Raw genomic sequence first — 25,762 nt, 5'->3', positions numbered from 1 at the left:
GATCCACCTGGATAAAGTGCGCTTGTGCACCACCTTGCCCTTCATACGACCAACATAGCCCACAAAGAGCGGATCGTCCTGACGAAAGTCCTTTCTTATATCAAGATAGAAACTAATCACCCTCTTATGGTCCAAACGGTGCAGCCTCTCCCCCTACTTGGAAGGGTGAGGGGGGAGGGTAGGAAGGGTAATGGACTGTCCTAGATGGAAGGGAGTTAAAACCTTAGGGAGAAAAGCAGCCCTGGTCCCGAGTACAATCCTTTCAGCATGTATGGTCAAAAACGGAGGCTTTGAACTCAAAGCCTGAAGCTCGCTCACCCTCCTAGCCGAAGTGATAGCCACAAGAAAGACTGTTTTAAATGTCAGCAGTCTCAAAGGACAACTATGCATAGGTTCAAACGTGGAACCCATTAAAAAAGTTAGCACTAAATTCAAATCCCACTGTGGCATAATAAAACGAGTTGGCGGAAACATGCTAGTAAGCCCCTTCATGAACCTTAAAACTATTGGAGACTTAAAAAGAGACGGCTGATCAGGCTAACAAAGAAATGCTGATAAAGCCGACAAATATCCTTTAACAGTGGTCACAGCACAACCTTGCTGGGCCAAGTGAAGCGAAAAACCAAGAACATCTGAAAGATGAGCTCTTGAGGGATCAATAGACTTCTCGCCACACCATCTAACAAATTTTCACCACCTGTAGGAGTAGATAGACTTGGTGGAGTGTCGCCTGGCCCGATAATGTAACATCCACCACATCAGGCGGGAGAGAGAAAGAATTCAGATTGCCCCGTTCAATCTCCAGGCATGAAGGTGCATGCTGTGGGGGTTAAGAACCTGCCCCTGCGACAGGAGGTCTACCCTGAGAGGAAGACGAAGCGGAGGGTCTGATGAAAGGTGAAGAAGGTCCGTGTACCACAACCTTCTTGGTCAATCCGGGGCGATCAATATAACTTGGACCCTGTCTTGGCGAATCTTCCTCAGAACCCGAGGAATCAAGGGTATGGGAGGAAACACGTAAAGGAGTTGCGAGCTCCAACTCAACTGAAACGCGTCCCCCAACGCTCCCTGCCTCGGAAACTAGAGACTGCAGAAAGATGGGCAGTGCGCATTCTCGCGAGTGGCAAACAGGTCCAAACGAGGAGTTCCCCACGTCCGGAAGACTTATTGAACTACCTCTGGAAGAAGCTTCCACTTGTGATCGGCGGAGAACTGCCGACAGGCTGTCCGCACGAACGTTCAGCACTCCGGCCAGATGATTTGCCATCAAACAAATCTGATGGTCCTGAGCCCAGGACCAGAGCTGCAACGCTTCTCTGCAGAGACGGTACGACCCTACTCTTTCCTGCTTGTTGGCGTACCACATCGCAGCAGTATTGTCCATGAGGACTTGAACTGACGGACCGCGGAGGGAAGGGAGAAAGGCCTTGAGAGCTAAACGCATCGCCCGCAATTCCAGAAGATTGACATGACACAATCTTTCCTGTGGAGACCAAAGACCCTTAATATCCAGATCCCCCAGATGAGCACCCCACCATAGGGTTATCACTGTGTCCATCAATGGAGGAAGGTGGAAAGGCTTTCCTTGAGACAGATTGCCCTTCACGCTCCACCAAGACCGATCCGCCGCAGCTTCTCTGGAGATCCTTACTGACTCCCTGAGATCTCCGTTGTGCTGATAACACAGCCTGTGGAGGCACCACTGAAGCGCACTCATGTGCCAGCGTGTATGGTTGACCAACAGAACGTGGTGGGGAAATTCCAACAATTACGAGTACGATAAGAGCATGGCATTACATTAGGAGGGTCGTGGGAGCGCCGTGTATTTATTCGGCGGCCTTGCCCCCGACATACCACCCTGAACTATCGCTGCTGCAGGAGAAAGGCTTTCGGCAGCTATGCGCTCGTGTACAAAAACAGACTTGGGAAACACTGTTCTGCAATGGGAATTTTGTACCCCTGCTCAATTTTTTGGTGGCTTACAGCCTACACCGTTGGAGATGTTCCTATATGTGCGGCTGCGGCAGGGACTAAGGGCCATCTTTCCGAGCTTCCCACGGGAGCCGGACTCTTTCCAGCCAATGCAACACATGCTGCAGAGCAAGACCCCTGGACACTTGGTGTCTAACCTGTATCGAATGATTCGAACAGAAGGAGACCGCCCCTGTAGTGCCGCTCGAACACAATGGGAACATGACATGGGCAGGGAAATAACAGATGACCAGTGGCTCTACTGCTGCCTACAAACCGCAGCAATATCTGGTAGTGCCCGGCTTCGTATAATTCATTACAAGTATTTGCAGCGCATGTACTACACACCGGCTAGGTTATGTCGCTTTGGGCTGCGAGACTCGGATGGCTGCGACAGATGTGGCGGAACGGGGGCTGGGTTTCTGCACCTGGCCTGGGAGTGCCCGGCAGTGCTGGAGTACTGGAACCGTATCTTTGAGGCGCTGGAGGAGATGATAGAACAGCCAGTGGAGAGGGACCCTTTAATTGCGCTTTTGGGATACACAAAGCAAATCCCCAGGGCGCGCCGTAGATATGTCACGATGTCCTTGCTGCTGGCCAAGCACAGAGTAGCGTGTAGATGGGGGAGAGGGCGAGCCCCCAAGTTTAAGGAATGGTTGCAAGATATGACATATTGCCAGGATCAACTTACAAAGTATGCGGAGACGCTGCCTAGGGCCTCGAGACCCCCGGACATATGGGACCCACTCAAACAATACCTGTTGGCCCATACAGAGGATTCTTAGGTGGGAGGATGGAACTGTCGCTCCCCCGGTCGCCTCGCACATACACTGACCTTTAACCCTTCCGCTTGGCGGAGACTCGCACGATACACTAGGACGGTGGGATTCAGGCCACGGAGGGGATGGTCATGTGAAAGCCTATGCTGAGCTGAATGCTGTTACTGTATCCCTCTCTCTTTGTGTGTGACTAACTCGAACTTACAGATAGAAGATGTTGCGCACGTACCCACTAGATCTAAGTCCGTGTTGAGCTGTGTATCTCTTGGCCGAAATGTAATTTTGTTTTTGTTATTATGTGACAAAACTATAAATAAATTTAAAAAAAAAAAAATCGTTGACCAACAGAAGGCAGGAAGAGAACAGACCGAGCAGGCAAAGGACCTTCAGAACCGTAACAGCTCCATTGTAAAACAAGGGAATAATTTCCTGAATGTCGAGGATCCTTTGCGGAGGAGGAAAAGCTCGACACAGTCGTATCCAGTACTGCCCCTATGAACAGGTTGCGCTGAGAGGGCACTAGGTGAGACTTGGGTACATTTATCAAAAAACCCAAATAGTACAACAGCTGAGCTGTTACCTGCAGATAATGAAGCACCATCTCTGGCGACTCTGCCTTCAGAAGCCAGTCGTCCAGGTAGGGGAAAACCGGAATCCCCGACATCCTGAGATGGGCAGCCACCACTGCCATCACCTTGGTGAAGACTCGAGGTGCAGTAGTAAGACCGAACGGAAGAACAGCAAAGTGGTAGTGTTGCGATCCAACCGTAAATCGGAGATAGTTCCTGTGCGACTTCAGGACTGGGATGTGAAATTATGCATCCTGCAAGTCGATGGACACCATCCAGTCCTCTTGCTGCAGCACCTGAATAACCTGCCCTAGGGTGAGCATCTTGAATCTCTCCTGCTTGAGATATAGATTCAAAATTCTGAGGTCCAAGATTGGACGTAACCTGCCATCCTTTTTGGGAATCAGAAAATACCGCGAGTAGCATCCCTGAACCCTTTGCTGCTCCGGAACCACCTCTATCGCACCTTTTTGTAACAGGGCAAGAACCTCCTTTTGAAGGAGAAGTAAATGATCCTCCGTGCAAAACCCTTGGCAAGGAGGGTAAGGAGGAGAGAAGGGCGTACCCATTTTCTACCAGATCTAAAACCCAAAGGTCCGAAGTGATCGATTTCCAATCTAGTAAAAAATGGGTAAGCCAACCTCCCATGGGACCTACATGATCCAGGATGGCGGATCTAGGGCTGCTTTCCCACATTACCAGGAGGTGCTGAGGAGGTAGAGGAGGAGACTCAAAGTCTTTGCTGTGGCCTTACTGTCCTTAAATCTTTGCAAGGCAGAATCCGCCTTGTCCCCAAAAAGTCTGGACCCATCAAAAGGCAGATCAAGAAGCAGCCTGCACATCAGGAGAGAACTCAAAAGACCTCAACCACGCATGTCTTCTTGTTGCAATGGATGAACCCATCACCCTGGCAACAGAATCCGCTGTGTCCAGGCCAGACTGGATGACTTAGCGAGCTGCACCCTGAGAGTCCGCCAACACCTCACTCAGATTACCCCGGTCTTCCTCAGACAACTTAGGAAGCAGCTGTTTGGCAGAGTCCATTGGGGCATGAATGTATCTACCCAAGAGACAAGTGGCGTTGGTAAATTCCAGCGCCATGCTAGCAGAAGAAAAGACCTTCTTCGCAGACTGTTCCAGCTTCTTGGAATCCCTGGCGGCCGGAGCCTGCGGAAAAGCCCCCGTAGCCTGCTTCTAACAAGAAGCCACCAAGCTCTCAGGAGAGGGGTGAGATGAAAGGAACACTTGATCCCCAGGAGCAGCTCTATATCTTCTGGACACTGAACTTGAAACCGCAGGAGCAGAAAGAGGGTTGCGCCACACATCGAGTATTTGGCTCAGTCAGTGCATCATTAAAGGGCAAGAGTGGTTCAACCACCGTGGACGGAGAATGAAAGACCTCTGTAAGATTAGGCTTATACTCAGCCATAGGGAGCTGCAAACCCAAAAGTTACGCAGCCTTCCTAATCACATAATGGTAAGGAGCAACCTCCTTAGAGGGAGAAGCCTTCTGAGAAACAAAGTCCCACTCTGGAGAAGTGTCAAGTCCACTTGCCTCCCACAAGTCCTCAAACACATCCTCTGTCATACATTTCCCCTTCCTCTCGCTCCTCCTCCAAAAACCTCTGCGCCTCCCTCCTCGAGCGCATCTTCGGTTGCGGTGTCGGCGGCACCACACGCGGCGTCGATGGCTTCGGAAGCGGCGTCGAAGGAGGATCTGCTGTAGTAACCGGCGCAGCTCGAATCCGAGAAGCTTCACGTGATGGAGCCGGGGACAGCCCATACGGCGTAGACATCCTCGAAGCCGGAAAATGCCAGGACGGCGTCGCCGGCATGAAAGGCACAAAGGGGGCCTGTGGACACTGGTGAGGCACACCCAAATTCAATGTCAAAGGACCCATGGGACCCGAAGGTGCACCAGAGGGGTATGAAGCCTAGCCTAACACGTCATACATTGCATTAAGGAAATGCGATGGATCTGAACCCAGCGCCGGAAACTGTGGCTATTGAGCCACTTCGATATCCAAACGAGGCACCTCTGGAATCGGAGCTCCAGGAGCCGAAGGAACCTCAGCATCAGCCGGATCGAAACACTCTGGAGACGGTGAGAATCTCGGCGTCGAAGACTGCTCCGGAGTTCTCTTGTATGATGGAGAACGGAGCGGAGTCGCCTGTGGAGATGCTGAAGGAGAAGGAGGGACAAAGTCCTTTACCTGACGTTGAGGAGTTGGAGAAGGCGACCTCGAAGCCACAGCCTTCGATGACCGGCGCCGAGAAGCATGTCTCTTCTTTTTATGCTTCCTCTTGGAGTCGCGCGACGTAGAGGACCTGGACTTACACATTTTACGACCCCTTTTTTCTTTTCTTGCCTTGGCCATTTACAGCTTGGCCTCCCGTTCCTTCAGAGCCTTCGGGTTCATCTTCCTGCAGGAAGAACAGCCCTTGATGTTGTGGTCAGACGACAAACACCAAAGACAGTCTTCACGCGGGTCAGTGATAGACATGTGACCTCCGCATTACAGGGCTTAAAGCCAGACTTCTTCGGGGCAGACATGCCAAAAGAGAAAAAGATACAATTGAAATAACAAAGTATCCAATTGAAAGTATGGAGAGCGGCAGAAAAAAACGTTAGCGTCGACAGCTTGGAAAAAAGGGAACTGACGTCATCACGCAGACGTGGTTCTCTTATAGCTCCAGTGACATCATGCAGAGCCGCGTGCGGAGCCATGGTATTGTGACGACCACATCGGTGCTGAGAGCTAGGAAAAATTTCCGCGGAATGCTGGCGCAGGGGATATTCATAAGGTGAGGAATCCACAGGCCGATGTATCCATCAGAACAAGGAGCATGGATGACTCGTTCTACAGGTAAAGATAGCTCTCCATAGCAATGGGGCGGCCTCTGTATCACTCGTCAATGTCGGGCAAATCGGACCAAACGCAAAACCTCTGAAACAGATTGGTCCACTTTCTTTAGTTATCTGACTACCAAATTCAGAAAAACATTTATGTGCTATTTGGGTGTACTCAGAATAATCATCAAAAAGGATACATCATATCTGCCAAGAACAGCTGTCATTGTAATGGAGACAGCTGATGTGCAACACAACTTTGTGCCCAATGTATCACAATGCATGTTCTTCTGGCCAGGAGAAGCATTTAGTTGAGCAGGCATGCCTCCTTTTCACTCCAATTACCACGATGCAAGTCCATGCCAAAAAAATCCCATGTCTTCATCAGGCACTTTACACTTTTTGCACTTGAGGTGAGGGCAGTTATAGCAGCAGGATTAAGAAGCATTATTGCCCATTTCTACGAATCCTATAACCTGCCAAGGGAGAGTTTTTAACGAAGCGCAATGTTACTAAGTATTAAAAATGATTGCTGTCTTAATTCAGGAGTAGCAATGGATGCCTAAAGTATTTCTACTGTACGAGTATGTACTTAAGGATTCCAAAATGGTCTATGCTACAAAGCAACACTCAAAGTGGTCAGAGTGTGTTTCTGTATGAGACTCGAATGACCCATCCATCTGAGGTTCCAGAGATATGAAACCTACTAGGTGTTTATCATGCAGAGTGCAACCTTCTTGGCGAGTTGGAAAATCGTTCTATACGAGATATCGTTCAAGGCTAAGTCCTTTTAAAAGGGGCACTTGAAATATCTGGAAAGAGGTAGTACCCAATAACGATTAGAAACTGAGCAAATTAGAGATGTGAATTGTTGTTTAGAAGCTTGAATTGATTCGGGGGGGGGGGGGGGGGAGGGGGATAGCTGCTTCTGCAGAGGCACCCAAGGAAAATGTGTTTTTTCCAGAACCTTTAGCTTTTTCTTTCATAGAGGATAATAGTCTGCTAAATAAATTGGGCCTAAGGAGTAAAACAATGGTTTTATTAGCTATATTTTCTTCTAAGTGATTCATACTGTTGAGATAGGTTCTAATAATAGTCAATAGCATTTGGATTATATTGAAAGTTAATGGAGGACCATCATGCTAGAACACAAACGCCTATGACATAGTAATGTTGATCCCTAATATCTGAAGACTTTTCTAGAAAGCTCAAGAAGCCTTTTCTGGAGGATTCTTAGTTTGAGCTGGAGGATTTACCTCCAAGTAATTTTATTTTATATAATTCATGGATAGAAGCTCTTGTGTCCTGCTACCTCACGTTTGGGTATATCAGTTGTCTATCTTTTAAACACAAAAATCATTTTTCTTCAAAGTCGTGTCATGGAATCAGTCCACATTTTCTTGGTGTGCCCTTCATTAATTTCATTCTGTTATAGGGAGGACATATCTTCTCTCCGATGTCCAAAATTTGTAAAAGATTTAATTCCAGTTGAGAACTATTGGGAAATTTAACTATACACAACACATCTAGTAAACAAGATAAAAACATAATAAGAAATATTCGGTCAGAAAATAGATTGAGAGGCTGAAACCTGTGCTCTAGGCTCCTGTATAAAGAAATCCGAAAAGTAATCGAGAAAAATGGTAGAAGGGGGGGATGATTCAAAACTGTCGGTGCTGCCTGTTTTAAAGCTGTTGTTATATTTTCAGCTTCTGAAAGTGGTTGCCTTTTTGACACCAATTCACATTTAATGCTGATGTGTTCTCCTTTTAAAAGGATTACAGTTTGTGCGAAAGGCAGTTTCAGTTTTGTAAGTTTTAAAAGAAAAAAACGAATCTAAACTCTGTTAAGTGCCTCTGGATAGGTATCCATGCAATATTTACATGCACTTTCAAATTGCGAATGAAACTACATAGCGTTCTAGGGCCAAGACACTCTCGAAGTGGAAAAGAGCTTTGAGTAAAGGGTCAATAACAATTTTATTTTCTATGGTGTCATCCATCATATCCTGTCTACACTGTGAAGGGGCAAATCAACAGACTTGTGAAAATAGGCTGCACTAACTTACTTCACTATCCACGTGCAATCTACAAAAGGTCACAGCTAATGTACACTATTCCTCCGCATATTCCAGCACGATGAGAGGGTGCATACTTGCAATCAGAATAGCTGTAGCAGACTCAATTATTTTAATACATTTTCACAGGCTTGCAAAAGAAGAACGTTGTCGCCAGATTTATGGCTGACGTCAATAATACCAGAAGTCAAATAGCTGCCAGTAGCAAAAACGATTAGTTTTAATGTTTTTTGCATTTCAGGCCCCTACGGTTAAGTAATTCCTATACAAATTTAAAACAAAGAAAGCTTTAAAGAACATAATTGATTGGTAAAGCATATAAGAAAAGTAAATTAATCTCTTTCAATAATGAGACAATGTGTCACTGCGAAATTTATAATGTTCAAATTGGTTATTTAGCTGGACATATTCATTTTCAGAAGCATCTCCTTAAGTATGATCTCCAATTTCCTTAAGCATTAATCATCAAGTCAGTGCAATCATCAATAGATTCCATTAAAAATGTGAGGGGTTGAAACTCACCCAGATAGAATCGGTGTTAAAGAATCCTGACTTGGAGAGGAGTGAATCAGAGGTGATGTAGAGGGTCTGAAATTGTAATGTTCATCCTCTGAACGGTTTCCAACAGGGTGTGGTAATTTGGATTTCAAATCTAGAATTCATGAATACAACATTGTTAAACACTCATTGCTGTGTATTAAATTGTCATTCAGCAATTAAAAAAAAAAGCAAGAGCAGAACTTACCAACATTTTTAGTGGATGACACTTCATGTTCAAAATTCACATGTTTCTCTTTATTTTTAGAAGTACCAGCTGCAGCTGCCTTAGGCATTTCTCCAGATTCCTGTGGCTTTTTACTTACTGCTACCGAATGAACACACTTGGTTACTTGATCTCCATTTGGTTTATACAGAATAGATTTGTTGGTCGGTTTCATGTTCTTAAATGGTGCAGTATTGGGCTTTTCAAGTGATGCGCTTTGCATGATACGGTTAAGAGTTTGATGATTCTCTCTTCTAATGTCTGTAGTTGGAATAGTTACATTGGACTGACCACTAACCAATGAGCCCACACTCTTGGAATTGTGGGATGGAGACATTCCATCATCCATTTCAAGCTCTTCCACAGGAAATTTGGTATCACTATCAAGAAGCTTTCCCCGAATCGGAGTTTTAATTCCAACTGACTTCTCAGGTGAGTGATTTTCCACATCATGCTTCTGTGCACTACTTTTAGGCTTTGGAAAAGGACATTCACAGGTTGTCTTCCCATCTGAATCGCGCAACAATGGACTTTTGTTTGGCTTCTCACCATTTTTTGGCAATGTACTTGCATTTCCCAAAGAACCTTTTTTTTCAATAGGGCTCTCTTTTAAAGCCAGAAGAGACAATGAACCTGCCTTCGTCATTTTAATAGTACTCGTCAGTAAATCCTCATGTTGAGTATTTGCAGGTGCTTTACCAAGACGCACATCCCATGGTAAATCAGCAACGGACAGGTCAGAGCGCATACTTTCTTCATCACTCAAATCAATTTCTTTTATGTATTTCTCAATGTCAAGAAGGCTAATACAACCAGTATTTAAAGAGCTGTACCAAACGGTGTCCTTTGATGCCACACCAGTGTCTTGTTTAGGAGCTCTTGGTTTGTGTCTATTTTTATTTGAGAGAGCCATTATCATGGCAGCCAGCTGTGATGGATCAGCACTAGATGACGCATTTGCAATAGCAGAAGCAATTGTGCTGATACTTAAAGGGGAATCAGATTGGTTCGATGAGTCCACATATTCCCTGGATTGTTGTTCCTACATTAAGGGAGACCATGCCAAATAAGATAAATACAGAAGATACAATCTAGAAATTACTTTTTTTAAAAGGTTTAAAGATCAGGAAAAACTATCAACACAGTGGGAAACATATATCAATAAGTTAAAACATTTAAAGAACAGGTTATTACACCAAAAAGTAACATTGAGTGATTCAATATTTCACTAGCAGAATGTTATTCTTGAATGTGTCACACATGCAATTTTTTTTTAGTAGAAACACTTCACGTCTTCATGACAGCATTTAAAAACAATACTGCCAAAAATCACTAGATTATTCTTTGACAGCATTTGGGATGTAGTTCAGTTTCTAAAGGAACTCTATATTCTGGCAAGCAGGGCTACAGCTGTAAGTCATTCAGTTACAGGAGTTGAAATGTAACATTTTGATGTCAGAAAATCAGCAGTATTGTAACACATTCTAATTATCCTGTACATTGATTCTTACTATACAATTCAGCCATAATTCTGTGGATTTTTCTAGGCACTGTCAGGAAAAATCTATCAGTCAATAATGGTCCTTTTCTTGCTGCAGCCTGGCAACAATTAACCAGTATACACTGCCTTTCTAATCTAGAAGGCAAGTGTCAATCTTAGCATAATAACTTTATTTGTCCACAAAAAAAACAGATTCAAATCTAAATAAAAGGAAAACCTGTTTTGTCAAGCATTCGGAGTTTCTCTGAAGTAGAAATTGCTTATTTAAACTAGGAGTTTTAATCATTCGGAAGTCAGTGATCCTCAAGATGCGTTATCACATTGGAAATATTAAGTGTGTAACGTAAACTATGAAGACATAAAAACCAGAGAAACATTTACAGGTATAAGTACATTATTTTCTCCTGTAGGGGTTAACTTTGAATCATTAATTTGCTCTGCTACTATTACCATTGTCTCACAATGGAGGCAACTGTAATTCTATGGAAATTGAGGAGGTTATCTCCATCTCAAGAATACATTTCAATATCGCAGGAAAAAGCATTCCAGGATCCCTGCAAATGCACAAGAATATTCAAGGTTTATGACTTCAGTGATGATCCTAATGCAGAATGATTATTAGCACTTGGCACAGCTTACGAGACAGCCACTCCATTTATATTTTATAATCAGAGCCCTCTGATTAATATATAAAGCTTTGCCATAATACCCTCGATTCCAAGCAATCTCCTATAGAAAATGCTAACAATCAAAATGAGCTTCTCTTCAAAATCCTCTAAACTCAACTCTTTCTCATTTCCAACCTGGTGCCGACTCACAAATTCACAGATACATGGCTATTAACCACCAATGTAAATCCGTAAGGCTTTTTTTTCACCAGGACGAGCCAAGCACATTTAGATATTAGCTCAGTACACCACTATATATAACCGTATAAAACGTTGCTCTCCAAAAGCATCACAAGTAGCATTAAAAGCCTCAAAATCACTGAGGTTTATCTGCATCATGTGAATAGAATGAGGAAAATCATGATCCCAATGGGAAAAAGAAAAGTACTAGGTTCCCTGCAAAGGGGAAGATCAAAGCGAAACCCATCCACCCAAAAACATTATAGAATGGGCAAAACTGAAAGAGTGCTAAAGCATAAACCACTGTTTAATGCATTGTCAAACAAAGCAGTGTTAATGAATCCCTGTTGATTAACAAAGGACCCTAGAGTAACATTTTAATGTACACTTGATATTAATAGCACGTTGAAATTCCTGCTAAACTCATTGAAATGAGGTGAGGTTGCAGAAGCATCGGCACATCACACGCTGTGAAAACTTTACCTACTAATGTAGCTCTTGCAATTCAGACGTCTTTTTCGGTGTCAAATGGTAATGGTAAGAACAAAAGTGAGGCTAAACCAAACACTTATGTCATTGTACTATTGAATCCCCAGCAAATTGAGTCACTTCAGAGTGCTTGATAGAGTTCTCAAAGGTATAGGGCAATGTTTAAGTACAAAAAGCGTAAAGTATACTTAACTATAACTTTTCATATCACCACTGCATTAAGGTTATGAAGTCAATTTAGGGACACTAGGAGGCAGACACTACTTATGCAGAGAAGGTTGACTGGAAAGCCACTTTTTAATGTGTTTTTTGGGACAAACTTGACCTAATACTAAGAGGTAGGCAATCATGTAAGCTTTGTTCTGATAGCTGTATCTAAACAGAAAGGAGAGAGGCTACATTCAAGATAACTGTTATTCTTACACAGTCAAAGGCTGAACATATTGAAGATGATTAGGGTTACATGCACAAAATGGTTGTTGTGACATTTTCCTGTAAAAGCCCGCCAACGTATTTTGACAATTTAAGAAGAAACAAAAGATTGTGAAATTCATCTACGGTACATAAACAGGTTTGTACGTTATACAGTACAAATTTACTTTGCTAATCCACAAAGTCAATTATAAAGCATAATCTTAACAGCAAATAAAATGTAAACATCAGGACAAAGTGTATACCTTATGAATCTGAGAGCTTCCAATTTGTGTTGAAGAAATTGGTGTGTCCTTTTCTACAGCTGAAACTACTTTTCCAACAGTGAATGTGGAATTGGGTTGTTTATTTTCCATTTCTCCTAAATAGTCCCAAAAATTAAATGGCAATTATAAGCAACAAGTTTTGCAGATATTGGCAACATATTAGGAAACACAGTCGAGCAATACTTATTAATGTACCTGTTAATGTATCGTCACAGAATTTTATAACATCTTCACAGTCTGTAAAGCCTAATGATGCACAAGAAGATCGCAATAAAACTATTGGATCCTGCTTCTCTGGAGACCTTATGTAATATCCAAAAGATGGCTGTGGAAATAAGGTAGAGACAAAAATGTTTGTTACTTGCAATATTTGTGACACAAAGCCACAAAGCTTGGCACTGTGCAAAACAATGAAGTGTTCAGATCCTGCAGAAACCACAATTAACAGATCAAAAGTTATTAATACTATGGCTCTGGTGGATACTGTGCTGCCTCTGCAGATTGTTCATCTTAAACACAGGCCAGCTGCAAAGAAATACTGTTTGTTCATTTTGCTAAGATTTAACACGATGTCCCGAGTGCAAAATGTCTTCAGCACTGTATGAACGTGACAGTGAATAATGGGGTAAATACCAAGAACTTGAGATAACCAGCATTTGCAATACAATGCAATCGGTCTCGCATTTGTGAAAGTTAGAGCTATTGGTGCTGTAAATTATATATATTTTTTACTTATTTTTTTTGTTTGGAGTGGACTGGGTGTATGTTTGTAGTGGAATTATGTTGTTTAAGTTGGTAAGCCACCGCTTGAGCTCCCACGTAAGTAGGAATGCCCCACACCCATACATGCCAATAGAGCGATTCAGGCCAATTTAAAGGTTTGTTAAAGATTTTCTATGGTCACTCATTTATGGTGACAAAAATGTATGCAATTGGTTTCTTTTTAAAATTGGAATGAAAATTCTGTGAAACCTGCCCATGTTTAGCCATCTTTAGGCTGCTAACATCTCAATCAATGATTTGCAGAGTGCTGATTATCATCCGTGATGGTTTCCAGGTACGGGGGGGTTCTGGGGGGGTTGATCTGCTGCCAGCAGTTTTCAGTTAACATCCATGTTTTTAGGCCATCTCTGAACTTCATATAGTTTAGAGGTGGGGTGGGAGGCCATTCCAGGCCTTGGTGGACAGATAGGAGAAGGAATGGCAGCCGCTTCTGTGGAAGCAAGCGTGTGGACAATAGAGGAGAAGCGTAGTTGTCTGCCGGGTTGGTGGAAGTTCAGTTTGTGGTTGAGGTAGGCTGGTCCTTTGTTGTGCAGGGCCTTGTAGGCATGGGTCAGCAGTTTAAACTGGCAACTTTTTTGGACGGGAAGCCAAGTGGAGCCCTCTGAGGAGGGGGATGATAGGAGTGATTTAGGCTCTTCGCGGGAGGTCGAGGATGAGCTTGGCTGCAGCATTTTGGATGGTTTGCAGTCTGCTCAGTGAAGCCATGTCAATGAATAACACTACAACAATGCACTTCCTATAGCAGATCTTCCCTTCAAGTGAGTCCCAACAAAATTAAAATACTAGGGAATTCTGATCAGCAGAGACTTGACGGATGGTACAAGACAACATTACAATATTGAACAACCTGTTGCAACAAGAAAAACATAAGTGAAAACGCTCCAGAATTCTCTCTGGAGATGACTTCAAACTATAAAAAGTGAAGTTCGCTACTCGTTATAATTATACATTTGGCAAGCTCCCACTGCCTAACCCCAGAATGAGACTACTCTCCATCGCCCAACCGATCAAGACCTACATACGGAACGATAAGAAACCCAGACTGTCAATGCTCAAATTATATTCTGACACAGCCTCTGCTGATGTACGACTCCAAGTTAAAACCTTACTGTAGGAAGGTAGGATCCTTCTGCGTGGTTACCCCCACTTTTTGCCTGGTGTTGTTTTGCTGACTAGTCTGACTGGGATCCTCCAAAAAAGGACCCCAGTCTCTGTGCTTCTTCCCTAAACTGGACATTGTGAGTACTTCAGTACACTCCAGATTGGCTACTGGTGTACCCTTGTAAGTCCGTAGTATATGGTACAAAGGTACCAGGGGCATAGATACAATAGGAGTCTCCCATGGGCTGCAGCATGTATTATGCCACCTATGGGAGACCACTCAAATTGTGACTACAGACCTGAAATTGCAGCCTGTGTAAGCTGGTGCGAGCACCACTTACGACAGATATAGGTTTCCTTATGTCTGAGGTCACTACACTTAAAACCTACAAGTCACCCCTAAGGCAGGCCTTTCAATCCTGAAGGCAGGGTGCTCGGTTCTAAGTGCGAGTGTGACCCTGCATGACCAGGACACCCCTACAACCTTCAGAGTCCATTCTCTCTGGCTGTAAGTGCATCAACCATTTTGATACATAGAGTGGCCATTACGCAATGGCTATCTCTAAACTGGCTGTAACGAACCCTGTTGTGTTTGGTATCAAGTATGTTGTAATCATACCCACACACCGTTAACGGTGTGAGAGGTAAGATTCCATGCACTGTAAAGCTCCTCCGGGAGGCCTTCTGTGCTCCCAGTACCAGTCTTCTAGACCCGGACAGCAAACCATGGCTGCTGCTGACCAGAGAGACGATTCTGGCCTCCTGCTGTTGAGCCAATCTCGAGCAGGGGAAGGCCAGACAATCGGTTTCCTGTCACAGGGAGGTGTGACCACCTCCGAGACATTACTTAGTGTATTGGGACAAAGTGGGTGCGCTTGCCAGTACCAGTGAGACTGCTAGAAGGGCACATTTGGTGCCCTCCTTGCATACTCCAGTTCAAACCAGTTCAGGGAGACCATGGCTCCCGCTTGGATGTGAAAATGGACAAAGGACATGGGAGTATCCTCCCCCCTGTCCAGCCCCTCCAGTGGGTGGTGCCCCTGAATCGTCCCAACCCTTTCCTAAAGTTACTTAAGGGCTTACCTGTGGGTGGGCCTCTAGATTCATCGTGGGACAAGATTCAGATCCAATACCACTTCAACTTCGACCATCAGGGAACTCTAGACATCGCTGGACTTCGCTGTCCTGCAAGTCTGCTAAAACGTCTGTGCCTGTGCTCTATACAGTTCCTCGCAAGGCCTGTGGACATCCAAGTCACTTGAAGGAATCTCCCTTGAAGTGAAGTAGTCACTTCACTGTATCTGCAGGCACCGCAACTCAGCTGACTGGTCTGCTGTTCCCGAGCTCCTACGGACTCCGAAAGGTTTAGCAATACAAGTGATGGCTCTACAACCCCCTCGAGGCCGGCACGGTCTTCCTAGCAAGTTGGAGGCCAGTATCCCTCGTCCATACCGCTGGAGCAGCACCCTTGTGCACCGCGTCGACTTGCTGTTGCCAAGGCTTGACGACTCTTCACCAGAGATCTTCAGGCTCCAAGAAGCTCCAGCCTCAAGCATCTCCTGCAACCAAGATCCTCAACTGCACCTTCATCCTTTGGTGAGCTGCTCGAGGTCCTCTTGCGACTCCTGTGCCTCCGGCCTGTGGGTCCTCTTGAGGGTCTTTGGCTCCAGTAGTCTCCCCTGCTTGCTCGGGGCCTGCTCTGACGTACCTACTCGCGGTGAGTCACTTGGACCATGCTGGCCCCGACACTGCACCTTTTTCTTCTACTAGGTTGGTTGCCGCTGCAAGGCTTGTTGGTGCCCCTGCCAAACAGTGACCACCTGGCTCTCGACATGAGACAGCTCAGTCACGGCTCTTGGTCTTCCTCCGAGTCACCTGCTCCGTACAGCTGCAACTTCAAGGGCGCCATCACGTCTCCTGCATCCCCAACATCGGTGGGCATTTGTCTTCTGTGCCTCCCGGTCACTCCCGAGTGGTATAAACTGTCCCCTCTGCTTGCAGGTACTGCTCACCTTGAATCCACCTTTGGGATCCACCAGATTCTTCTCACCTTCATCAGCGGCATGTTGCTGAAGTCCTCCATTGTTGTCTTCGGCGGTTTCCAACGCCACTTCGCACCTATGCACCGGCTTCCCTGGTGTAGGTATCCTGGTTCGTGGGATAACCTTCAATCTACCATGGGGTTTCTTCAGGGTCCGCTGGGAAGGGTCCTTCTTTAAAATTGCAACTGCAGCTTACCCATTAACTTCCATTGAGTACGCGGTTGTGTTCCCACTCTGCACACAACCTCAGTTTGGTTGATAGATACTCACATTGTGGGGTTCCTTGGGTCCCCGACTCTTCTACGTCTTCTGGGTCCACTCTCGACTTAAGCCGTGGTTTGCATCCCACTATTTTAGTATATTGTTTGGTCTCCCCCTGGGGACCATTGTGTATGTGCGCTTCTCGCTTATTCTATTGACATAGTATTGTGTGTATTGTGAATATCTCTGGGGGTAGGAGATATTGTATTGTATTAGTAAGTGTTTTAATAAATACATACTTTTTATAATTACACTGTGTTGTTCTTTTTCCCTTAACTCATACCATAAGATTAAATACTGGTAAAACAAGCTGCTTTACACTCCCTCTGGTCTAAGCCTGAAGGCTGCTCTCCACAGCTACCACTTAGACAACCTTAGAAAGTTCTCTAAGACCACTAAAATTACTATAAGAGTTGTCTGGATTAGTGCACGGTGCTACACTTACATAAGTAAGCACCAAATACTAAGTGAGCGCCATATACTAAGCCAGCCTCCTACACTTACTATGCCGCCCACCAACTCTGGCAACTCAATTCCACTTCCAGAACAGCCTGGAAACTCCAGACTGGATCCTCACCAAAAGATCTTGCCAGAACAAGAAGACGGCACATAAGTATTGTACTAACTACTCAAAATCTTGGAAGATCTCTGCAACATTGTATTACTACATTCAATACAAATATGGAAGTCACGACAAACTGTTAAAGCAGGAGGGATTTCTTCATCTCGGCGCGTCAATAAGGGGTCATGCCAACCTAATGATCGATGGATCCCTTGTCTACTGATGCATCTAGTCTGACACCTGTTTGGAACAGGAAAAAGGAACGCGTTACTTACCTGTAACTGCGGTTATCCAGTATTGGTATCTTTCATAGATTCACATGCCTGAATCATTTCCCGTCGTCGGGATGGGAGTCACCGGTAAATAACAAAGCAATGTCTTAGAAGACATATAGAGTAACAGGCCCCAAAAGGCCTTAGCTTAGCAAGCTATCCACGTCCTTATGTAAAAAGGACCAAAGTTTGGCCAGTAGCCAATCAGCTAGCACCACCCTCTAGAACCCTCCTGGAAGGAGCTCTAGTCCCTCAGATTTTCGTAAGCACAGTGCTAAGTAGTTGTATCACTGAGAGATCCAAGAGAGCCCTTCCAGGGGAGGTGGGTGGGTTGCATGTGAATCTATGAAAGATACCAATACTGGATAACCGCCGTTACAGTTAACGCGTTCCCTATCCAGTATTAGGGTATCTTTCATAGAGTCACATGCCTGAATCAGAGTAGTAAGCAATAATAAGCACATTTCGACAGGTACAGTAAATATACAGTCACTAGATAATAACATATCCATGTGAAAGATAAGGTAGAAGAGAACAACGACTCAGGTAACGTAAACATTACAGTGCGAAATGTGCGTAAAGAGACCAGGATGGTGGGATGAAAAGGAAAGGGCTCACCTCTATTGAAATAGATGACGGAGTACCGCTTGACCCACTGCAGCATCCTTCATGATCTCCGTGTCCAGGCAGTAATGCTTGGTGAATGTATGCGGCGTCTTCCATGTGGCCGCTCTACAAATGTCCACAATGGGCACCCCTGCAAACAGTGCCATGGAAGTAGACATTGCCCTTGTGGAATGGGCACGAACTGCTGATTGCAGTGGACGTCCTGCCTGCTGGTGACAGTAGGTGATGGCTGAAGAAATCCAGCGGGAGATACTCTATTTGGTGAGCGTTAGCCCTTTTCTAGGCCTACTGTACGCCACAAAAAGTTGATTAGACTTTCTAAATGTTTTAGTTCCATCAATGTAAAACTTGAGGCAGCGCTTAATGTCTAATGAATGAAGAGTCCTTTCTGCCACTGTTTGTGGATTCGAGAAGAATGAACGTAGTATGATAGGTTCATTGAGGTGGAACTGAGTGGGATCTTTAGGAATAAACTTTGGATTTGTTCGAAGAATGACCCTGTCCTGTTTGAACTGAAGGAAAGGGTCTTGGATTGAGAACGCCTGGAGTTCTCCCACTCGTCTTGCCGAGGTAAGGGCCAGTAGGAGCGCAATCTTCCAGGATACATACTTAAGGTCTGCTTTGTCGATTGGCTCGAACGGGTGTTTCATCAGCTGAGCCAAAACCGTGTTAAGATGCCAAGCCGGTGGTACAGGCTTTACTGGAGGAAATGTTCTAAACAGCCCTTTACCGAATTGTTTGATAAGTCTATCAGACCACAAAGATGGACCTGTAGAGGATCTCCTAAAGCGAGATATTGACGCTAGGTGTACTTTGATGGAGGCATGAGCTAGACCAGATTTTGCCAGGTGCAGGAGGTACGGTAAAATCTGTTCCGGGGTGGAAGAAAGAGGGTGTAACCTGTTTGTTTTGCACCAGATACAGAATCTTTTCCATTTCAATGAATATGTTTTGTTGGTACTATCTGCTCGAGCCCGAGCTAGGATTTGTCTGCAATCCGGAGGAATGTCCAAGCCCTGGAACTCTCTGAACTCCGGAGCCATGCTGATAAATTGAGAGATGCTGGATCCAGATGCTGAACCTGTTGATTGTGGAGCGTTAGCAGAGATGGAAACGGCTTCAGTTTGATTGGAGGTTCTAGGGAGAGTAGGTGAAGCTCCATGAACCAGTGCTGGTGTGGCCAAGCTGGGGCTATCAATATCAGAGGGCAGGGCTCCGCTTTCATCTTCCGTAGCACCCTGGGAATCAGGGGAAACGGCGCAAAGACGTTGCACCATGCTATCAAAAAGGCATTCCCCAGAGACCCTTGTTGGGGATGCCAGCTTGCAAAGTGTTGGCATTTAGCGTTTTTCTTGGTGGCGAATAGGTCCAGAAGAGGGGTGCCCCATTGAGCAAATATGCTGCTGAGGACTTGATGGTCCAGTTCCCACTCGTGGCATGTTGTCTGCTTCTGCTCAGGGAATCTGCCAACACGTTGTGGGCGCCTGGAACATAATCTGCTCGAAGAGAGATGTTGTGACTGAGTAGCCAGTTCCAAATTTATTTGTGACTCGCGAGAGAGTGTCAGCGAGCGCTTTCCTCCCTGTTTGTTCAAATAGTGCATTGTCGTCGTGTTGTCTGTTCTGACAAGCACCATGGAATTTTTGATTCTTGGGAGGAAGGCCACCAGAGCCAGATAGACTGCGCGTAGCTCTAGGAGATTGATATGAAGTGCCCTCTCGGAAGGGGACCATTTCCCGCTTATCTGAAGTTCCTGAAGGAAAGCCCCCCAGCCCTCCAGGGAAGCATCCGTCGTGATTATGTGAGGTGCTGCAGGAAGCAACAAAGGCAAGCCTTTTGAAAGGTTCTGGGGATACACCCACCATCGTAGAGCTTTCCTGATCACTGGGGTGGCCTGGATGACGGTGAAGGACCCTGTACACTGTACCCACTGATCCGACAGTTCTTCTTGAAGGGGTCGCATATGAAGACGACAATGCGGGACTAATAGAATGCAAGAAGACATCATCCCGAGAAGGGATTTGAAGAGACGCACTGACAGTTTCTTTTTGGACATTATCCGGAGAGCTAACGACTGAAGTTTGTCTTTGCGTTCCTGCGATGGGAAAGCTTTCCGTAGTACAGTGTCATGTGCTGAGACGGCTGAAGGACAGACTTCTCGTGATTGAGAGTTAGTCCTAGTGAATCGAAGAGCGTTAAACAAGCGTTGGAAGACCTGGATGCGCCCTGTAGAGATGGAGACTTGACAAGCCAGTCGTCTAGATAAGGGAAGACCTGATGATGATGATGGCGTAGGTAGGCCGCCACTGGAGCTATAGACATTTGGTGAAAATGCGTGGCGCCGATTTGAGGCCAAACGGCAGAACCCGGAACTGGTAATGTCTGCCCGCCACCGTGAATCGTAGGAATTTCTTGTGGTTGCGATGTATTGGTATATGAAAGTAGGCGTCTTGCAGGTCTGACACCATGTAGTCGTTCGCATTGAGTAGATGTAATACCTCCTGAATGGTGACCATACGAAACGACTGCTGTTTCAGATATTTGTTTAGATTTCTTAAGTCCAATATTGGTCTCCATTTTTTCTCCTTTTTCCTTATGAGGAAGAAGCGGGAGTAGAACCCTTTTCCCGTTGATTTGGGGGGGGGGACTCTCTCTATAGCTCCTTTTTGGAGCATAACCTTCACCTCCAAAAGTAACAGACGTAGAATTTTGTGAAGCATTGGGCGGGGAGGGGTTTGAGGAGGGATTTGTATGAATTCTAGAGAATGGCCGAATTGTACTAATTGTAGGACCCAACGCTCCGTAGTTATTCTTTGCCAGTTTGGGAGAAAGTGGGAAATTTTTCCGCCAATCTTGGAGGGTGGCGAGAAGGTGGAGACCGGCCATAGTTGAAAGTCATTGCCGTCGGGCGGCTCCCTTTTGTCTTCCTCCTTTGCCACGAAAGGAGGATTTTGTGTATGCGGATTGCTGTCGCTGTTGATATTGCGGACGGTATTGTTGGGAGGAAGAGAATGAAGAACGTTGTTGTAATTCTCCCCTAGTGGAAGATTGACCTCTTCCCCTGGAACCCCGAAAGGAAGGGTTCCGAAATCACAAGGTACCTAATGCTCTGGCAGTATTCGTATCTTTCTTAATCCCCTGTAATGCCTCATCAATATGGGTGCCAAAAAGAAGTTGGCCGTCGTATGGCATGTCCAGCACTTTGGTTTGGACCTCCGGTCTGAAGGAGGTTGCCTTTAGCCAAGCCTGGCGTCGGAGGACTGCTGCGCCCGCTAGTTGTCGGAATCTGGTTGAAGCAATATCCATTGCACAGTCTATGATTTCAGAGGCAGATCTTTCCCCCTCTAGCAAGATCTTCTTTGCGTCTTCTTTGGACTCCTCTGGTAAGTCTGCCATGTATGGCGCAATGTCCGCCCACATTTGACGATTGTAACGCCCCAAAAGTGCTAGGGCGTTGGAGGCCCGCACTGTTAAGGCCGACATTGAACAAAAGCGTTTGCCTATGTTCTCTAATCGCCTACCCTCCTTATCTGGTGGAGCTGTCAATAGAGCAGCCGGGTTGCTTGCCCTCCTCTGTGCGGCCTGAGTAATGACCGAGTCCGGCTTTGGATGGCCTGTGAGTCAAGCCGGAGTAGTGTCTGGCGCTTTATATTTTTTGTCCAGGCGTGGTAACCCTGGAGGGACTGAGGAAGGATTTTGCATAATTTTTATGCCTTGTTCCCAAATGTAGTCTATGAGTGGAAATGCCCAGTACAGACTTCTTAAAGGGTTCCTTAAAATCATAAAGGAAACAGTCTTGTTGGTGCGAGGGCATTGGAATTTGAAAGCGCTGGGCCGCTCTCTCTATGATGTTATTGAAGCCGCCAATATCCTCTGGAGGCGAGTCGGCCGTGGTAGGGGCAGGAGAAGTCGGGCAGGTAAGGATGTAATCATCCCATTCGTCATGGTGAGATTGGACCTCCTGAAGCTCTCCTTCAGGCTGCTCCTCATCCTCCTCATCTGTTGTGGGAGGTAGTGGCGTTGTAGCAGGCTCTGATTACAGTACCAATGGAGGCGGGCTTGTCCTTGGTGTTGGTGGCACAACTGGCATCGGGGAATGTGCCGGCGTGTCGGAAACCATTGTTTGTAGTCCGAGATCAGGAATTGGAGATCCGTGACCAGTGATGCAGGCAAGCAAACCATGGAAGGTGGTGGCTGCATGTATGGTGGAGGTGGAACCTGTTGATATTCCTGGTCAATGTCCTCATAGTCCGAGATATCTTGGTATTTCACACGCAGCTGTGATGGACTTGTCGCAGCCGGGAACATACTGCCGTCCTCCGAGTCTTCCTCCTCAAAAAGTTGAGCAGGCGGCAAGGTGGAGACCCTACTGGGCGATGTAAGGGCCGGAGTTAGTGCACGTTTGGTGATTTTGAGGTGCACATATGTACTTTGCGTCTCAGAGTCCATATCCGTCGACGGTAGAATTGTAGGCGGTGTAATAGGCATTTGAGACATCGTCGACGAGGTCATCGTCGACGGTGTCGTCGTCGGTGAGGAAGATGAGAATTGTCTCTTCGTCGACGACGATGTCGACGACGAAGGCTTCGTCGACTGTGTCCTCGTCGACGACGATGTGGACGCCGATGATGGAGCTGTCGACGGACCCGCCGTCGACGATGTTGTCGGCGGCTTAGCTGACGACGACGATTTTCTGATTTTCAGCGTAGACGAGATAGTTTTACCTGCCGTCGACGATGGAGTCGTCGTCGGTGACATAGTCATTGATTGGGATGTGGCAGTAGATATCGTCGCAGTCGATGAGGTAACAAAGACTGCCGTCGATGGAGATCTTCTCGTCGTTGAAGCCACCGTCGACGAGGTTGTCGTCGTCGACAGGGTGGAAACTGTTTTTTTAAAAGTAATTTGGACATCCTGAGGAGAAGCAATTCCTGGCAGAGGCAAGGCCAGGACCTCTGAACACTTTTTGTGCGTCTTCTTTTGAGGTGGCTGCGACGAAGGGCCCGGAGATGACGCCCTTGGTCTTTTACGTGAGGAGTGAGAAGAAATAGAACTCTCACTCTCCTCAGAGGACACTACAGAGTCCTTGTCCTTCAGCCTTTGCAGCCAAATTAAAAGGCGCCCTTCTCGGTCCTTCAGGGTCTTAGATGAAAAGGTACGACATACCTTGCAGTCTTTTGAGCTGTGGCTGGGGTACAGACAATAAAGACAGTCTTTATGCTGATCATCCACGTGAAGCCTCTTCTTCCCACAGGAAGCACAGGATCTGAATAGTCCCTTCTTTGGAGTATCAGCCATGACAAAATCAAGAAAGTTTTGAGTAGAAAACACTGGAAATCCAGAAGCAATGAGCAGAGCTCAGTGGAGACTCCCTTAGCACGACGTGCGGTAGAAAATCTGAGGGACTAGAGCTCCTTCCAGGAGGGTTCTAGAGGGTGGTGCTAGCTGATTGGCTACTGGCCAAACTTTGGTCCTTTTTACATAAGGACGTGGATAGCTTGCTAAGCTAAGGCCTTTTGGGGCCTGTTACTCTATATGTCTTCTAAGACATTGCTTTGTTATTTACCGGTGATTCCCATCCCGACTGTAGGAAGGTGGATATCTGACTATGGTTACCCCCAACTTGCCTAGTGTCTAGCTGGTTTTTCGACTTAGTTGGCCTGAGATCCTGCCATTCAGGGTCTCAGGCTGTCTGCTCTCTCTTTAAAATGGACTCCATGTACCCTAGGTACATACCCAATTGGTAAGGATCACCTTATTGGACCCTGTACAGTGTACCCTAGGTACCCAGGGCATAGGTGTACCCTAGGCCTCCCAGGGGCTGCAGCATGCATTATGCCACCCCTGGTCTGGCCTCCCAATCAGACACAACTGGCTGATCACTCAGCTGGGGCAACGTCGTGTAATCACCCCTTGCTTAGGTGTAGTATTCCTATACCTACCTTATAAATAGACACATGTGTACCTATCAGCCACTCCTATGGCAGGCCTCAACAATCCTGGAGGCAGAGTGCTTGGTAACATGTGAGATAGTGCTCTAGCATGAGCTGAGCCTGTCTGCAGCTTTCGGAACCATGTCCTTATAGCTGTTTTATGATAGCCTACCATATACTCTTAAAGTGCCTTATAATCTTAAACGGTCATGGTAACTATGGTTTGGCTTTATCAAAACATGTCGTGTAAGGTGTCTAACACTTTGGAATAATACCCCCATACCATTTCTGGTGATGAGGATATTATTCCTCCCTTCTAGAGGGAGAGACATGTTAAAATCCTACTTTGCTGTTTAACTCGCACCAAAGCCTCAGCATCACAAAATGGATGCTGCTGCCACAGACACGAGTCTGAACTCCTGCTGCTGGGAGTGATCCCGGCAAGGGAGGCTTGGACAATAGGTTTCCTGCTTGGGGAGGTGCTAGCACCTCCCCAGACAGACTTTAGTGTATTGGGGCAGGGAGGGCTGAAAGGAATGAGACATGCCTGGGGCACACAAGGTGTCCCATGCATAGTCCAGTTCAAACCGGTGCTGGGGCACTCCAGCCCCAGTCCTGGCGCGAAACTGGACTAACGGAAGGGGGTGTAACCACCCCCCTCAGAGGTCCCACCCATAAGGCGTGACCTAGCAGGCAACCCAGCCCCCCAGATTAGTATAAGAGAGGTAGCTGGGCCCCCGGAGATTAGATTATCCTGAACCTGCAACTTGAACAGAAACTCTGGACCTTCGACATTCGACGAAAGAAGAAGACTGAAGAATCTCCCTTGTGGCCAAGGAGTGGTCACCCTGTGCAAACAGGCACCATCAAGAGACTTACCCTTTGCTTTGCTGAAGTTCTACGAGGGACCGACTGCAGAGCCCGACCAGAGCCTTGACTTCCAGACTTCTCCGACCCCGATCCACATCCACAGCCGAGCTGAGATCCGTGGAGGCGACGAGAGAGGTGGGACCGGCTACCTGGGAAAAGTGGCGAGTATCTTCCAGCGCAGCTTCTGAGGCACCCTCGAAGTTGTGCACCGGGGATTGAGAAGCCCCAACCCCGGCCGTGTAAAGCGCAGCGCTGCCGTGCAGAGCGCAGCGGTGCCGTGCGCAGCGCAGCGCTGCCGTGTAGAGCGCAGCGCTGCCGTGCGCAGCGCAGCCGTGTAGAGCGCAGCGCAGCCGTGCGCAGCGCGGCCGTGCGCAGCGCAGCCGTGCGCAGCGCAGCCGTGCGCAGCGCAGCCGTGTAGAGCGCAGCGCTGAGGTGCGCAGCGCTGCCGTGCAGAGCGCAGCACTACCTTGTAGAGCGCAGCGCTGCCATGCGCAGCGCTGCTGAGCACAGCGCTGCCGTGTAGAGCGCAGCGCTGCCGGGTAGAGCGCGGCGCTGCCGGGTAGAGCGCGGCGCTGCCGGGTAGAGCGCGGCGCTGCCGGGTAGAGCGCGGCGCTGCCGGGTAGAGCGCGGCGCTGCCGGGTAGAGCGCGGCGCTGCCGGGTAGAGCGCGGCGCTGCCGGGTAGAGCGCGGCGCTGCCGGGTAGAGCGCGGCGCTGCCGGGTAGAGCGCGGCGCTGCCGGGTAGAGCGCGGCGCTGCCGGGTAGAG

At 46.8% G+C, this 25,762-nt stretch overlaps 1 protein-coding gene across 5 annotated transcripts in view; it reads right to left on the bottom strand.

Annotated features, from left to right (window-relative positions):
• The window catches only part of CEP192 (centrosomal protein 192), a 1,978,693-nt gene that overhangs the window by 1,465,032 nt on the left and 487,899 nt on the right, over positions 1-25,762 (bottom strand). For all 5 annotated transcript variants that reach the window (XM_085605862.1, XM_085605865.1, XM_085605864.1 and 2 more), the window contains exons 15-18: positions 12,742-12,871; positions 12,526-12,641; positions 8,993-10,052; positions 8,770-8,899 (exon numbers count right to left, since the gene is read on the bottom strand). In XM_085605862.1, the coding sequence (XP_085461988.1) occupies positions 8,770-8,899; positions 8,993-10,052; positions 12,526-12,641; positions 12,742-12,871 (1,436 nt within the window). The remainder of the gene's footprint in view (positions 1-8,769; positions 8,900-8,992; positions 10,053-12,525; positions 12,642-12,741; positions 12,872-25,762) is intronic.

This window comes from Triturus cristatus, chromosome 5_1 (assembly GCF_964204655.1).
Source record: "Triturus cristatus chromosome 5_1, aTriCri1.1, whole genome shotgun sequence".
NCBI lineage: Eukaryota > Metazoa > Chordata > Amphibia > Caudata > Salamandridae > Triturus > Triturus cristatus.
Note: the sequence above shows the minus strand (reverse complement) of the source record. Positions and strands in the feature narration are given on the sequence as shown.